The 13,868-nt window shown below is 46.4% G+C and overlaps 1 protein-coding gene across 12 annotated transcripts in view; it reads left to right on the forward strand.

The window, feature by feature from the left end:
- Positions 1-12,574, forward strand: part of LOC147008380 (uncharacterized) — an 89,049-nt gene extending 76,475 nt beyond the window's left edge. For 10 of the 12 annotated variants that reach the window (XM_085864731.1, XM_085864728.1, XM_085864735.1 and 7 more), the window contains 8 exons: positions 191-313; positions 5,092-5,214; positions 5,435-5,560; positions 10,986-11,060; positions 11,182-11,328; positions 11,522-11,668; positions 11,784-11,944; positions 12,022-12,574. In XM_085864731.1, coding sequence (XP_085720857.1) covers positions 191-313; positions 5,092-5,214; positions 5,435-5,560; positions 10,986-11,060; positions 11,182-11,328; positions 11,522-11,668; positions 11,784-11,944; positions 12,022-12,051 — 932 coding nt within the window. In that variant the 3' untranslated portion in view covers positions 12,052-12,574. The remainder of the gene's footprint in view (positions 1-190; positions 314-5,091; positions 5,215-5,434; positions 5,561-10,985; positions 11,061-11,181; positions 11,329-11,521; positions 11,669-11,783; positions 11,945-12,021) is intronic. The other 2 variants (XM_085864738.1, XM_085864734.1) reach the window with 2 other exon arrangements.
- Positions 12,575-13,868: the final 1,294 nt, after the last annotated feature.

The following is a 13,868-nucleotide window of genomic DNA, read 5'->3' on the forward strand; positions in this document are numbered from 1 at the left end:
GGTACGGCTTGGTACCTGGATTGGTACCCGGTCATCACTGCCAACAGTTACAAAATGGTAGTTATGATTACATCTCTTCTTAACTACGGAACAAACCAGTACACAAACACCACACAACACAATTTCTGATGAGGGTGTGCAATCTCTGATTGATCTTCTTCTTGTTTTCTTTTTGTTGTGGATGACGCAGCTTCTCAATCCTGTATGCCTCATGATTTTGTTTGTGGTGGAGGTAAATGCTTACCTTCATATTGGGTTTGTGATGGAGAGGTGGACTGCACTGACCGATCTGATGAAGGTCCAGAAACCTGTGGTGAGTTCAAATACTGTTTTATATTCTAATATGGAGTTTAATTATCCCATGTTTTTCGTGAAGCATGTTGTTACGAATTTCACCGGTTCGACACCACGCATGACCGCTTACGGCCCAACCGCAGTCGCCCGTCCGCCGAAAACCGGATTTCAGTCGTAGCTTCCGCACATCTCCAGAAACCTGTTACGGATGTCTTAACGCACCATAAACTGCCAATATTCTGTCCACACGGAACAGGGTTAATCGCCGAATCTCGACATTCCTAATTTTCTGCGCAGACAGAAGTACCAAGAATTTATACCTCGACGGAACTCGTCCGGAAACGAGCCGCTGAGTGTGCTCGTTCCGTGTGCGATGCCGAGCGGTTGTAATCGCCATGTTCCGTCAGACCAAAGGACCACTTTTATCAGCTTCAACAGCCTGGTAATTTCCCAAACGCGCCGTGGAATTCAATCGGAGGAAATGGACGCAACGAGCAGTTTTACAGTCAAACAACGGGAAATTTATTAAACAAGCAAGCAATCAATGGGGGAAGTGGACATGACACGAGCAAAGCCAACAGCCGATGACTATTCACTTATGTACAAGCATGCACTTAAATCATTTCTACTGATAAAGACAAGGTGCCAGAGGACACTTTCATACAAAACCCAGAAAAGAAACAGGCCCGTGAGCCTTTATTCCAACTCGGAGCCTGGATGACCGAAGGCTTACAAGAGGCTGGGCAGGTTACCTGGCAGCTCATTGTGCGGCTCGAAGGTCTTCGGGTCGGTGACCCCTGGTGTCTCTGCTTGGCCCTTGTGTCGCAACGCGCCAGTCGCATAAGCGGCCGGGCGGCTTGAGCAGCTGGGTGAGCGGCTGCTTGGTTCCCCTCGGTGGTCCGGCTCTCGTCGCGCCCTTTTGTCGGGCCTGGCCGGCGACACTTTGGGCGGAGTGAACGGGTCCTTGGCTCTTTTGGAGTTGATGCTCTTTAATGACCTGTCCACTACCTTAGCGACGCTGCTCGACCGCCGTCAGGGTCGTTTTTCCGGACCACCAAGCTCCGCTGCTGCCGCTGGCTCTCCTTGCCCGGACTCCGACGACTCGCTGGACTCCACCGCAGCTGGCACTTTGGCTTCTCCTCCCGACTGGCACTGACTTCCGAAGCCCCGACTGGCACTGCTCGCCCGGCGACGACTTCTCTCCATAGCTCTGACTACTGCTCTCTCTGGGCGAGCTCTGCCTTTTATAGGTGCAGGCGAGCTGCTCCTTGAACTCTCACCCAAGGCCGGGCCCCGCCCACTCTTCACCTCCGACCTCTCACCCCTCGAAAGCCTCGCTGGAAACCCCATGTCCGACGTCACTAGTTGGTTTCGGGGAAGCCGTCCTGTGATCCATATAGATGCAAATCGGCTCGCGTTGTTTGTTCAGGATATGATGGTTGGGGTTGTTTGTTCGCATTGTAGGAGATGATGGTTGCGATGTTTGTTCGCGTTGTTGTAGATGATGGTTGGCGCAGAGATGGCGTTGTTCATCGAGGAGATGGCGGTGTTGCGATATTTTAAAATAAAAGATCGAAAAGAATAATGACTACCTCAAAGATTCACAGCCCGGCATACGAACAATACCCTTTACACATCGGTGGGGGGGATCCTAACCTGAAACACATACTTATCGAAATAACTGATCTTCGGGGAACCTGAATGATGTTCTGTGAATTTCCACAACCGCTTTATCAATTCCACAACCGCATACATCTATTTTCTTTGGAACCGCTTAAACAATTGATGTGAAACGTCACACATGTGATCTCGTCGTGATGGGGAACACATGTTTTAAATTTCAACTTGATTGGACGCATGGTCTGGCAGCCAGAATTATTTAATTTTTTGATATGGGTTGTTCCTTTTTTTTCAAATAAGGCTCACTTGGCTGTGCTTGGATGGGTTGAGGGTAGAGAAGCAGCATCTGAAAAGTGAATCCTATCCAGGTTCCTCCTGATGACTTCATCTTTGCTTTTTGCTTCAATGTTTTTGATGTGGAACAACGAGCCATTTCTCTTCAGGAGGAAATACTGTTGTGGGGCTGAGTTTCGGCGGCGAGCACGACCGCAAGATGGAGCAGTGGAGTCGGCTCCACCGAACACCCGGAATTTATAGGTCGTCACCCCGGATAACTCTGGAGCCGACGGTGACTTATCGGACCGAAGAACGCCAATGGGTCGACCGCGTGGGATAGGGTCAATTGCCAATTTCAATTTACCTAAATACCCATGTCGTCCAAACTACTGGGGAAATTCACCCTCGGCTGAGCTCGAGCGGAACGAGCCCTTAGCGTTCTCGAATCGTGCGTAACCCGAGCGGATGGTTACCGAAGTCCGTCGGTCCAAATGTACAATTTGCCGCTTCCCAATTTCCCAACACGCACCGTGCTAAACCAAAGAACGAAACACAGAAACGAGCTGAAACATTTAACAGGGGATTTATTTATAATGGGGGGAAGGAAACACACAAGAGCAGAGTTAAACCGACTGTAAGAAATGCAGTGAATGTACAAGCAAACACAGGCACTTAACAGTATCTACTTGCAGACGGGGCGCAAGGACACACACACGCACACACAAATACCCCAAAAGAAGATGGACCTCGAGGTCTTTATTGAAGGTTCCCAGCTCGAGGGAAGATGAGCTGGAAACCAAAGTGAACTCGGACCTTTCTGCCTCGTGCAGCCCTTGACGATCCGGCTCGGCGGGACTTGAACCCGCAGCTCGATGCCGCCACAAGCACCGGGAATGGAGGGCAGCGTCGGGCTACAGCATGCTCCTTCGGCAAGCGATGAGACCAGAGCCAGCGACGAGACGAGACCAAAAGCCAGCGACGAGACGAGACCAGAAGCCAGCGACGAGACGAGACCAGAAGCCAGAGACCAGACGAGACCAGAAGCCAGCGACAAGACGAGACCAGAGCCAGCGACGAGACGAGACCAGAAGCCAGCCACGAGTCGAGACCAGAAGCCAGCGACGAAACGAGACCAAAAACCAGCGACCAGACGAGACCAGAAGCCAGCGACGAGTCGAGACCAAAAACCAGATGACTGTGCTGTCCCGTCTATTTCTTCCCTCTTTTTCGCCGGGGGCGGGGGGAGGGATGTGTCTCACTTCTCTGCACCCACATTCGCCGGGGGAAATCGGTCGTCTCTCCATGCTTGGTCGGGGGGGGCGTGTCGGGGCGTCTCGATTCCCCGCCCCCCGCAAAAAGGCTCTGTTTCTCTTGGAGCTCGCTCTGCGCCCATTTGCGGACCGTCGGCAAACTTGCTCGCATCTCCCTGATTGGTCGAGAGCCACCGCAAGGTCCCTCCTTGAACTCCGCCAACCGCGGGCACTATGGCGTCGGGTTGAGGAAGCGAGGTGAAGGCGTGTTGTTGTTGTTGTTGTTATAAGTGTAAAAATTATATCAAGAGAATAACTTCGCAGCGCATGCACACTTAATTCCTATTAGACATCGGGGAAAGGAGCTCTCTATCCACATTTACTTATTGAAATAACTGAGCTATGGGGACCTGAATGTTGAGTGCTCATGGGTTCCAGATTCGCAACAATATGTCAACAAATCAATAAGTGGGCACGAAATGGGTTGCCAGTTTGGAAAGAGCAAGGCAGGGTGCCACACAAAATATAAAACACACAAGATGTCCATTGGAATGTTCTAACTTGCTATTTCTGTTGAGGTTCAAAGTGTCATCTCATAAATAAAAGTTGTCGTCTGTCTGTATGTTCACCTTTTTTTGCAAAGACCGCTTGGCTGGCTACCACCACATTTAGCACACAGACCAAGTCTGATCCAGGGATTGTCCTCACGGTATTTTCATTCACCACCTCAACCTTTATACACCCTTAAGAACCCAAAGATCCCAAGGACCTCTTGAGACCTCGAACACCCTTTAAAGCCATCAAGAGCATGAAGACCCTTAAATACCCTATAAATTCTTTGAGACAACAAAAACCCATAAGACCTTGAAGATCATTAGACCCATAAGACCATTACGACTCGGTCCATGCATGAAGCCATCTGTGAAGCCATCTGTGAAGCCATGTGACGATATGTGTATTAATTACATCATTTGCTCCCTGACCACACATACTGACCTGACCACTATTAATTGCATACTATTGCCATGTATGCCTGTTGTTGATTTTATGGTCAGATTGGTGGGTTTGGGACACGATAGTCCTGAGTTCAAATCCTTTTTGGATGTTCAATTAATACAAGCTGGGGTTGACTCAGCCTGCCATCCTTCTGAGGTCAGCAACCTGAGTACCAGCTTGTTGGGATGATTGAGTGGTTCAAGTCTCCTGTGTTGAAGTGGTGACCCGTCCAGGACAGGAGACTACTTTGGCAGCACTGATACTCTCTGCAGAGTATGGTCCCAATGGATTGGATTGGATTCTGATTACTGTAATGAAGAACTGTACCGATTTGGTCTTCCATTTGGATTGATTTATTTTAATCTCATTCTAAATTAAATTGAATAATAATAAAAACTTCATGGGTGAGTGTCAGGTGTCCCATCAAAGCAACACTGTACCTGGATTGGTACCCGGCTTGGTACCCGGCTTGGTACCTGGCCGGCTTGATACCCACTCATCACTGCCAGCAGTTATAAAATGGAAGTTCTGATTTCATCTCTTATTAACTACGTAACACACCATTGCACAAAAACCACACAACACAATTCCTGGTGAGGGTGTGCAATCTCTGATTGATATTTTTCTTGTTTTCTTTTTGTTGTGGATTACGCAGCTTCTCAATCCTGTCCGCCTGATGAATTTGTTTGTGGTGGAGGTGAATGCTTACCTTCAAGTTGGGTTTGTGATGGAGAGGTGGACTGCAATGACCGATCTGATGAAGCTCTGGCAACCTGTCGTGAGTTCAAGTACTGTTTTATATTCTAATATGGAGTTTAATTATCCCATATTTTCGTTAAGCATATTAACATGATCTCTTTGTTGGTGCTGTGACTATCTTTGAGCTCATCAGCCTGGTTTTTTGTTGGTTTTTCCCACCTTCATTACAAAAACAAAACAGACCTGTGGTCTTGCCTCAATAGTTGTGATGGCGATGCCTGACAATGCTTTTGTTTCAGACAATAGGACCTGCCCTCCTACGGAGTTTGCATGTGGTGGTCGAGTTATAAGTCATTGCATATCAAAGGCTTGGCTGTGCGATGGGAAAGAAGATTGCAACAACGGAGCCGATGAGACTGATTGTGGTAAAGATGCTGTGCATTCATTGGTTGAGGTTATTTCTTCAGTTGATTCCCGGTGCACGTTTACCATGGACTGTGAGGAGGTTTGGAAAACGTTTATGGGGGGGGTTAATATGGCGGCAGTCCTTTGCCAGGTAGATGGTATGGGTTTGGGATGTAATATTTAAATGCTCTCTCTTGGTTTTATTTAGAACACGCTGGTTTCAAAGAAAACGTTTCTGTTTGGATGTGTTTTATCACGAGTGGAATACCCTGCTATGCTGCCATTCCTCCCCTAACACTGCCTTCCCTCCCCTCACGACACACTTTCTTTACTTGCTCTTACACTGCCTTCCCTTCCCCCCATTCTGCCTTCCATTCCCCTGAGGTTGCCTTCTCTTCCCGTCACACTGCTTTCCCTATCCCTCACACTACCTCACTTCCCCCTCATGCCTCATGCTGCTTCCCCTAAAGCTGCCTCCCCCTTCCATTAGGCTACCTTCCCCTCTCCTGAGGCTGCCTTTCCTTCCCTCCCCTCACACTGCCTTCTTTTCTCCTCATACTATCCTCCTCCGAAACCCTCTCCACCACCAGACAACTCTCTGGGGGTCGAGGAGAGGAACAGGGGTCAAAGAATGTGTGAATTGGACAAATGAAAGTTGTTTGTTTGTTTTTGTTTGTTTTTATCAGTCAGAGCTGCTGCTCGGATCAATTCCACAATTCGTGGGGCAGATATGTAACAAAAATTGCTCGAGATGTTCACATCCGGCAGAAAGTTTGAAATTTTGCACACAGGGGTATTTTGACATGCTGAGTTCAAAAATTGGCGGATCCAAGAGGTCTGACCAATGGACCGGCCGCTATCTTGAATTCCAATATGGCTGCGATGACGAAACATTGAACATTATTCTCTTTGGTTCCAAGTGACCTATGGCCCTGAAATTTGGTACACAGGTGCATTTTGAGATAATGAATTCAATAATGGAAAAATTTGAAATGTATGGCAAACCTTATGGCCGCCATTTTTAATTCCAATATGGCTGCCAAGACGAAATGTTGAAAATCCCTATCTTGGGTTCTAAATGACCTGTGGTGCTCAAATTTTGTACACAAGGGTATGTTGACATGCTGAGTTCAATAAGGCAATAATTTGAAATGTCTGACAAATGGTATGGCCGCCATTTTGAATTCCAATATGGCCGCCAAGACCAAATGTTGAAAATCCCGGGTTCTTTGCAAAAGCAATACCAATTCAATGGATCCCTAGTTGACGAATCATATTACAAGTCAAAGAGCTCATTTCAAAGTATATTTTGTACCAGTTGGCAGCCGATGGCAGATTTGCCATGTATGCTGACCAGGAGATATTATCTTCACTCTCAAGACCTTCCTTCTCCTGCAGACTTTGTACAAACGTAAGCCACTGACTTTCTTTGTCCTGTATTCCAGAGGACACACTTGGAGTGGATGGACCTTTTTGTTTTCTTGGAATGGGATTATTAGTTGAAAATGCTTCAGGAAGCACATCACTGTAAGATGCAGGAAGGGCGGCTATGGTTTTGGAGCGCTGTTTGTTCTCATTCTCAGTGACATTCTCATGATTTCGAATGCTGCCACTTTTGTCATGTGAAACATGTTGTGTCAGTGATAACGCAGTTCCATGAAATGAACTTTGTGCTGATGCTGATGATGGGTTGTGATCTATGTTGTCTAGGTTGCCTGTTGTGAATATTCCACTTCGCAATTTTGTTGGACACACGACGCCGTCATGTTTGTTTATTTCTATGACTCTGTTGGCCTCATCTGTGGATACCTCCAGTGTGCGATCATAGGAAACACACCAACCATGTTGAAAAAGAACGTCAACGAGATCCCGTTTCCTTGTTTTGCTATGAATGAGAAGACCCAGGCTAAGTGGCAGTGATGTTTCACGTTTCAAATTGTGACGTACTGCTGTAGTTTCCAACCTTCTTCGTTTCCTAGTGTTGAATGTTACAAGTTGAGTTAAGGATTGCACAGAGACGCCTCCCTTGTTGTTTGCGTTCTGTTTTTGTATGTTTGTACCAGCAAGAATCATTTCCATCAACGCTGCCAATGATGGTGGTGAGTTGTTATATGATTCGTTAACTAGGGATCCATTGAATTGGTATTGCTTTTGCAAAATATTGTGACGTCCACGGGACTTGAACAGTCCCGCCAACGTAGAATGAGCCGAAACGATGGAGGCGGTTTATTTGTTTATAACCCAAACATGGCGGTTCTAATCGCTCTACCGCAAACGGGACGAGGAAGGTGGCACGAGTCACTTTTCACTGAGTTGATGATGTTTATTTGTTTTTACTATTAAGCAGAAATAACAAGACTCGGCAAGAAGAGGGATCCGGGGCGATTCGACGGGATGGTGTGGGATCGGGCGTGGGGAAAAACACAGACAATTCCAATGAATATAGAGATCTCAAACCTTCTAAGGCGCCAAGCACACACACACACACACACACACACACACACACACACACACACACACACACACACACACACACAAAACGTAGCTATTTCTGGTGGTCAGGCTGGACCGTGGTGTGGACGCAACTGTCCCTGGATCGGCGCCGGACGAGCTGGCTTTGCTCTCGTCAGGGGGGCAGGAGAAACCGTGGTGCTGTCGACCTCCTGGTCTTGGCCCAAGTCCGCTCACAGCCGCCAGGGAACCAGTTCTGGCGCCAAGTTGCGAGTAGGAGAGGGAGGCAGGTCCGCCCGCCGTTCGACCCCGTACTCCGAGTCAGCAGAACCCCAGAGCCAACCAAGGTGAGGCACGAGGCTCAGCAAGGCTCCAAGACACGATCGAATCAGCACAACAACAAGGATGCTCCCCGCGCAACAGCCTCCCCACCAAAAAAAACACGATCTTTTGGTTGTAATCTTCTTCCTCTTCCTTTTCGATCCCGAACAGAACCTTTTTATCCTTCTGTCCTCGTCACTTCCAATCGAGCCGTTTATTGGCCCACCGCCGTCGCCTCCTGCCAATCGTGATCACGGGGCGGAGCCATCCGCTGCACTGTCCTGTGACGTCACGGCCAGTCTCCAGAGAATACCAAAAAGGGGTTTACGCAGACACACTTACCCTATCCCGTGTCCCTATCTAATTACGTGACAATTATCATCTCCCCCCTTGAAGAAATGAACATTTACTAGACAACTTATCACCACTGAATTGCTACTTATTACATCGAGATCCTGGTAAACTCGAACAGCATGGCATACCTAATTAAACATCCTAATTACCCTTTGAATGCATACCCCCCCTCAAACGTAACAATATCTTTGCGCACAATCTGGGCAGCTCTCATGAGAATGACCGCGTCGTTGTCAGAGCTTTGTCTACAAGCATGCAATAAAGCTTCACCAATGTCCTCTTTGAATGACAGTACCACTTCATGGTTGCTCTTATGTGCCTCAAGTTGCGGAAGGTGTCTGAGAAGCTTGTCCTTCAGGTGAGTTGAATTAATCCTCTTTGAGATATCGCCTCCCAGTTGTGCCAGACGTTCTGTATAAAGCTTTGTGAGATCGGCTAACTTGAAAGTGTAACTGTCATCTGTACACTTCATTTCTTCCAAATAGGATATCAATTCGGCCAAAGCTACTGATTCTGGTGGCATATTTTGACTTGAACTGGCTTCCTCATTCTTTCTTACAAATGATCTGTATCGAGTGTGGAGAACAGTCATGCACTTCTTGTGATAAACAGCATCTGATGCCGTCATATCACCTCCAGACAATCTAGCCAGGAGTTTTGTATCCCTCAATTCTGTTGCCATCAATCGAACATTGGAATCTACATTTTTTGTTGCCGCTCTGTGGACTATTTCTTCATTACTGATAATGCTATCACAAAAGAAAAAATGTGCTAGCGGTACTCTGTTCAACGGATGGAGATTTGAAACTTGTTCTGACTCTTTTCTTAACAGGCGAGTAAGTTTCTTCACCAAGTTTGGTGAATTGGTGAAGGTCTGAACTTTGCTTTCTTTCCCTTGATTCAGCCCTGGCCACACGAGAGCTGCTGCACTGCACATAACAGTTTTTGTGCCATTTGGCAGCATGCGCAGCGAGGGTTTCTGCAATACCGCAACCATCATCGAGTCGGGGAAATGTTTATTCCGCAAGGCGAAGCACCTAAATCATTCATGCCTTGAGATTTTGAGCAAGATTCTCGGAGACGTCCAGACATGACTGATTGCTGCCCTTACGTGCATCTCTTAGTGGTTCATTTTCAGAACGTTTCTGGAAAAGAGCATAAATGTTCCAGTCTGTTGGCATTGGAATTGTTTACGATGTTTTCTTTGATTTCAACATTGGATCTGAAAGAGAAAAAAACATGAAAAATAAATTATTGGAATGTCATGTGAATGTTCAGTTCCAGCAGAAAGTGTTAAATTTCGCATACAGGGGTATTTTGGGGCGCTGAATTTCCCAAATTTCCACTGCCTTCGATAAAATTACAAACCCATCAGTATATTTAAGATGCAACAATTTTCCAGTTATCATGATAATGCTCAAATGATTTAACATTATGACATTACCGTACACTGTGCTATTAAAGCAATGAAAACATCGATGTTTGTCTTGGCGGCCATATTGGAATTTAAAATGGCGGCCATACCGTTTGTCAGACATTTCAAATTATTGCATTATTGAACTCAGCATGTCAACATACCCTTGTGTGCCAAATTTCAGCGCCACAGGTCATTTAGAACCCAAGATAGGGATTTTCAACATTTCGTCTTGGCGGCCATATTGGAATTCAAGATGGCGGCCGGTCCATTGGTGAGATCTCTTGGATCCGCCAATTTTTGTAATCAGCGCCCCAAAATACCCCTGGATGCGAAATTTCACACTTTCTGCCGGAAATGAACATCTTTTTTCACATATCCGGCCCACTAAATTCGTCTCTCAAGTTCACAAGAGATTTTTCGAGGTTATCGTATATGTGGAAATTAAATAAAGGCACAAACACTGGTGCGGATTTTTCCATTATTAAAGAAAAACATCCTTCCTTCCGTTCCCCTTCCCTCACACTTACCTCCTCCAACCCTCCCCCCTCATCCTCACGGACGTCTCTGGGCGGTGTACGAGCGTTGTTTTGTGTAACCCGTTTGAATATGATGTTTTAATGTTCCCAATTTCACTCAATCCTGTACTAATGTCGGCATTAGAGGATCATTCCCACCCCCTCTTTCCCTCAAGTCCCCCGATCAAACATATATCCATAACACCCCCTTCCCTCCCCACTACTCCCTCTCTCCTCCGTTTTATGAGACTCCCGGAGTGTATAGTGACGTGTCGTGAGGCGTCGCTCTCCTCCACCCCTTCCGAGCTTTCCCCCATAATGGAGACCATGAATTGTGTTTGGTTCATTGTCATGATCTCATATTTATTCCAACATGTGCATCGACAGGTGAAGGTAAGCTTGCACCTGCACCACCGACTGACATTCCCAGGAAAACTCCCAGCATGACATTGACAACGAAAGGTGTCATGTTTACTTTTCCTCGGTTTAAAAGCTCGAATTGAAGTTTGTAAAACGTCTAACAGGAGCTTTTAATCCCTTAACTATTTGATCCAAGAATTGAACATGTTACCTGGCTCCACAGGTGAGACGACTCTTGCACCTGATACCACAGGTGAGACGACTCTTGCACCTGGCTCCACGGGTGAGAGAACTCTTCCACCTGTGCAGAAAGTCGTACCTGCAACACCCAATCCACCACAAATCACCATCCTCCCAAAACCCCACACAGGTTTGTCGGTTTGAGTTCCATGAACAGGATGTTCATGGGTTGTATTGAGGTTTGATTTGCTTGTCCACACCATGTCGTTCTAACTCAATGACTGGACGTTTGACGTCTTTGGTTTTAATCATGTTTAGAGTTTGCATTCTAATATTATTATTTATTTATTTATTCGAGCTTCCACCCGTTATCCAACCTGCAGCATTTGCTGATGACATTTGGCAATGCATGAAACGAGCCATCCTTTACTCCCAGCATTCATTGCGTTCTTACTTTTCAGCTGAACCTGCTCTTCAAGGAAAGGTAAACAACTCTTCTCCAGCAGCAGCTGCTGTAATTGTCCTACTACGTCAGTATATTTTGTTCCATCCTTGGCTCGGACAATTTCCATTGACTTGTCAATGTGCTTCCATTCAAGTGATCAATGACATTTCACAGCTGATCTGAACAAACTGCTCCCCCAGTGCTTGTTCTGGCTTGTGCTGCTGGGTTCTACATTTTCCGCAACCGGCGGCTCCTGGAAGTCAAAACTACACGGTTTGAGAACCCTGTATACAAGGAGACTCCAGATGGTGAAGAGTTTGCAATGGACTGCTCATCGACAGATGACCACACGTACCTTGTTGTAAGAGACGTTCTTTATTAATAAGGTTTATCAATACCTGTCAGGTCACTTTTCTTAACATTTTGATTTGTTTTCAGATGCCTGGAGTGAATGAAGAACAACACTGAAGATGCTGCAAGGTTTACCAAGTCGGACATTGTGGTGTTTCTCTTTTGGCCTTTCGGCTGTGAAATGTCACCGTCGACTCCCTGACCCTGGTTGTGAACTCTACTTGAATGTGAAACTACATCATTATTTATTTATTTATTTATTTATTTTCGTGCCATTGAAATGTTCCGTAATTTCACCGGTGTTACTTGTTTCACGAAACAACTCTGTGGAGTGGCCCTACAGGGTCCTGCACTATTTGTACGAGTGACTTAATAAGATCTATATACATATATTTCCTGTTCATGTTGGCTTTATTACCTGTTATTGAACAACATATCCAGCTCAGAGCACCTGTCAAGCCATGCTAATAAACCCTGGCCAAAGTGTGTACAGAGTTGTAATTTCTCATTTTTGGAGTTAAATTATATCGATGTGGAAATTGATTGATGTTTTGCACTGCTGATGCCAAATGTGATTGTCTTGACTCTGATTGAATCTAAATTACTTTGAACATGCGAAGGAAACATTTGAATAAAACTATTTCTTCAATCTTGTCAGTGGAATCCTGCTATGTTTCTTGGGATTTGCATGTGTATGCTCCCCTTGTGCGTTTCTGTGTGTTTGCTCTCCTACGATCCTCCACAATGGATACAAAAAATAAATTATGGCTGCGATACCACTTCACCGATGACGTCATCGTTATCACTCTTATACACTCCACGAGGAGTTGATGACATGTGCCAAGTTGATGACATCGCCGACTGGGCATCCTCCATCATGCAAAGTACTTCCTTGACACACCTGAGCTCCTGACCACGCATAAAGCTTTCATCCACAGCCTGATGGAGTGCTGCTCTCTTCTCTGGGATGGTGATCCCACCTCTCACCTTTCTCGGCTTTACGCGGTGGAAGCTGAGTCCTTGGGTCTCTCACTCTCAGCGCAGGCAGGTTGGTGGTCTTTCTGTCTTCCAACGTCTCTTCTCCTGGCCTCGCCCCCACACCCCCCCCCCCCCATATTTCCACAGGGTGCTCAAGGTCCGCCACCTTGTTCCAAACCTGACATAACCTCATCGTAATCTGAACTCCCTTATTCTCAACCTGACATTCCCTCTTGTAATCTGAACTCACTTATTCCAAACCTGACATTCCCTCGTTGTACTCTGAACTCCCTTATTCCAAACCTGACATTCCCTCTTGTGATCTGAACTCCCTTATTGCAAACCTGACGTTCCCTTTTGTAATCTGAACTCCCTTATTCCAAACCTGACATTCCCTCTTGTGATCTGAACTCCCTTATTCCAAACCTGACATTCCCTCATTGTAATCTGAACTCCCTGTTCCCATTCAAGTGCTGCCTTTGTCGGGTTCAGGAAGTTCCGTCTCAGGTGCAGCCGATGTATCTCTTCCATGAGCCTGATCCTCTCAGTCTCTTTGAGCTTGACCACAAGTTTTGTGGCTTTGCTGAAGATCATGACGTCGGTATCACGTTTGATTCCAACCAGCTCGTCCACATTGTTTTGTAACTCCTTGCAGTCCCGCTTCAGTTTGTTCCTCCGATTCATCTCCATTAATTCTCTCCGGGGTTTCCTCTCCACATTCACGTAACAACACAACTCCAGAAGAGAACAAAAACATCTTTTACTGCGTTTTCTTTCACAACCCACGTGGCAGGTCGAGTTGATGACACGATGTTGGTGGAACGTCCGCCAGGCTGAACATCCCACCGATAGGTCGTATCTGGATTCGGACCTGAACCAAAACCGAATCAGCTTGTTCTTGTCACCGAACCAACTCATCCGTCTCGTTTCGTCATAACTCGTCCACAATGTTTTGA

The sequence above is a fragment of the Eptatretus burgeri genome, chromosome 19, assembly GCF_056783735.1.
Source record: "Eptatretus burgeri isolate ZD-2024b chromosome 19, Ebu_testis_v1, whole genome shotgun sequence".
Lineage (NCBI taxonomy): Eukaryota > Metazoa > Chordata > Myxini > Myxiniformes > Myxinidae > Eptatretus > Eptatretus burgeri.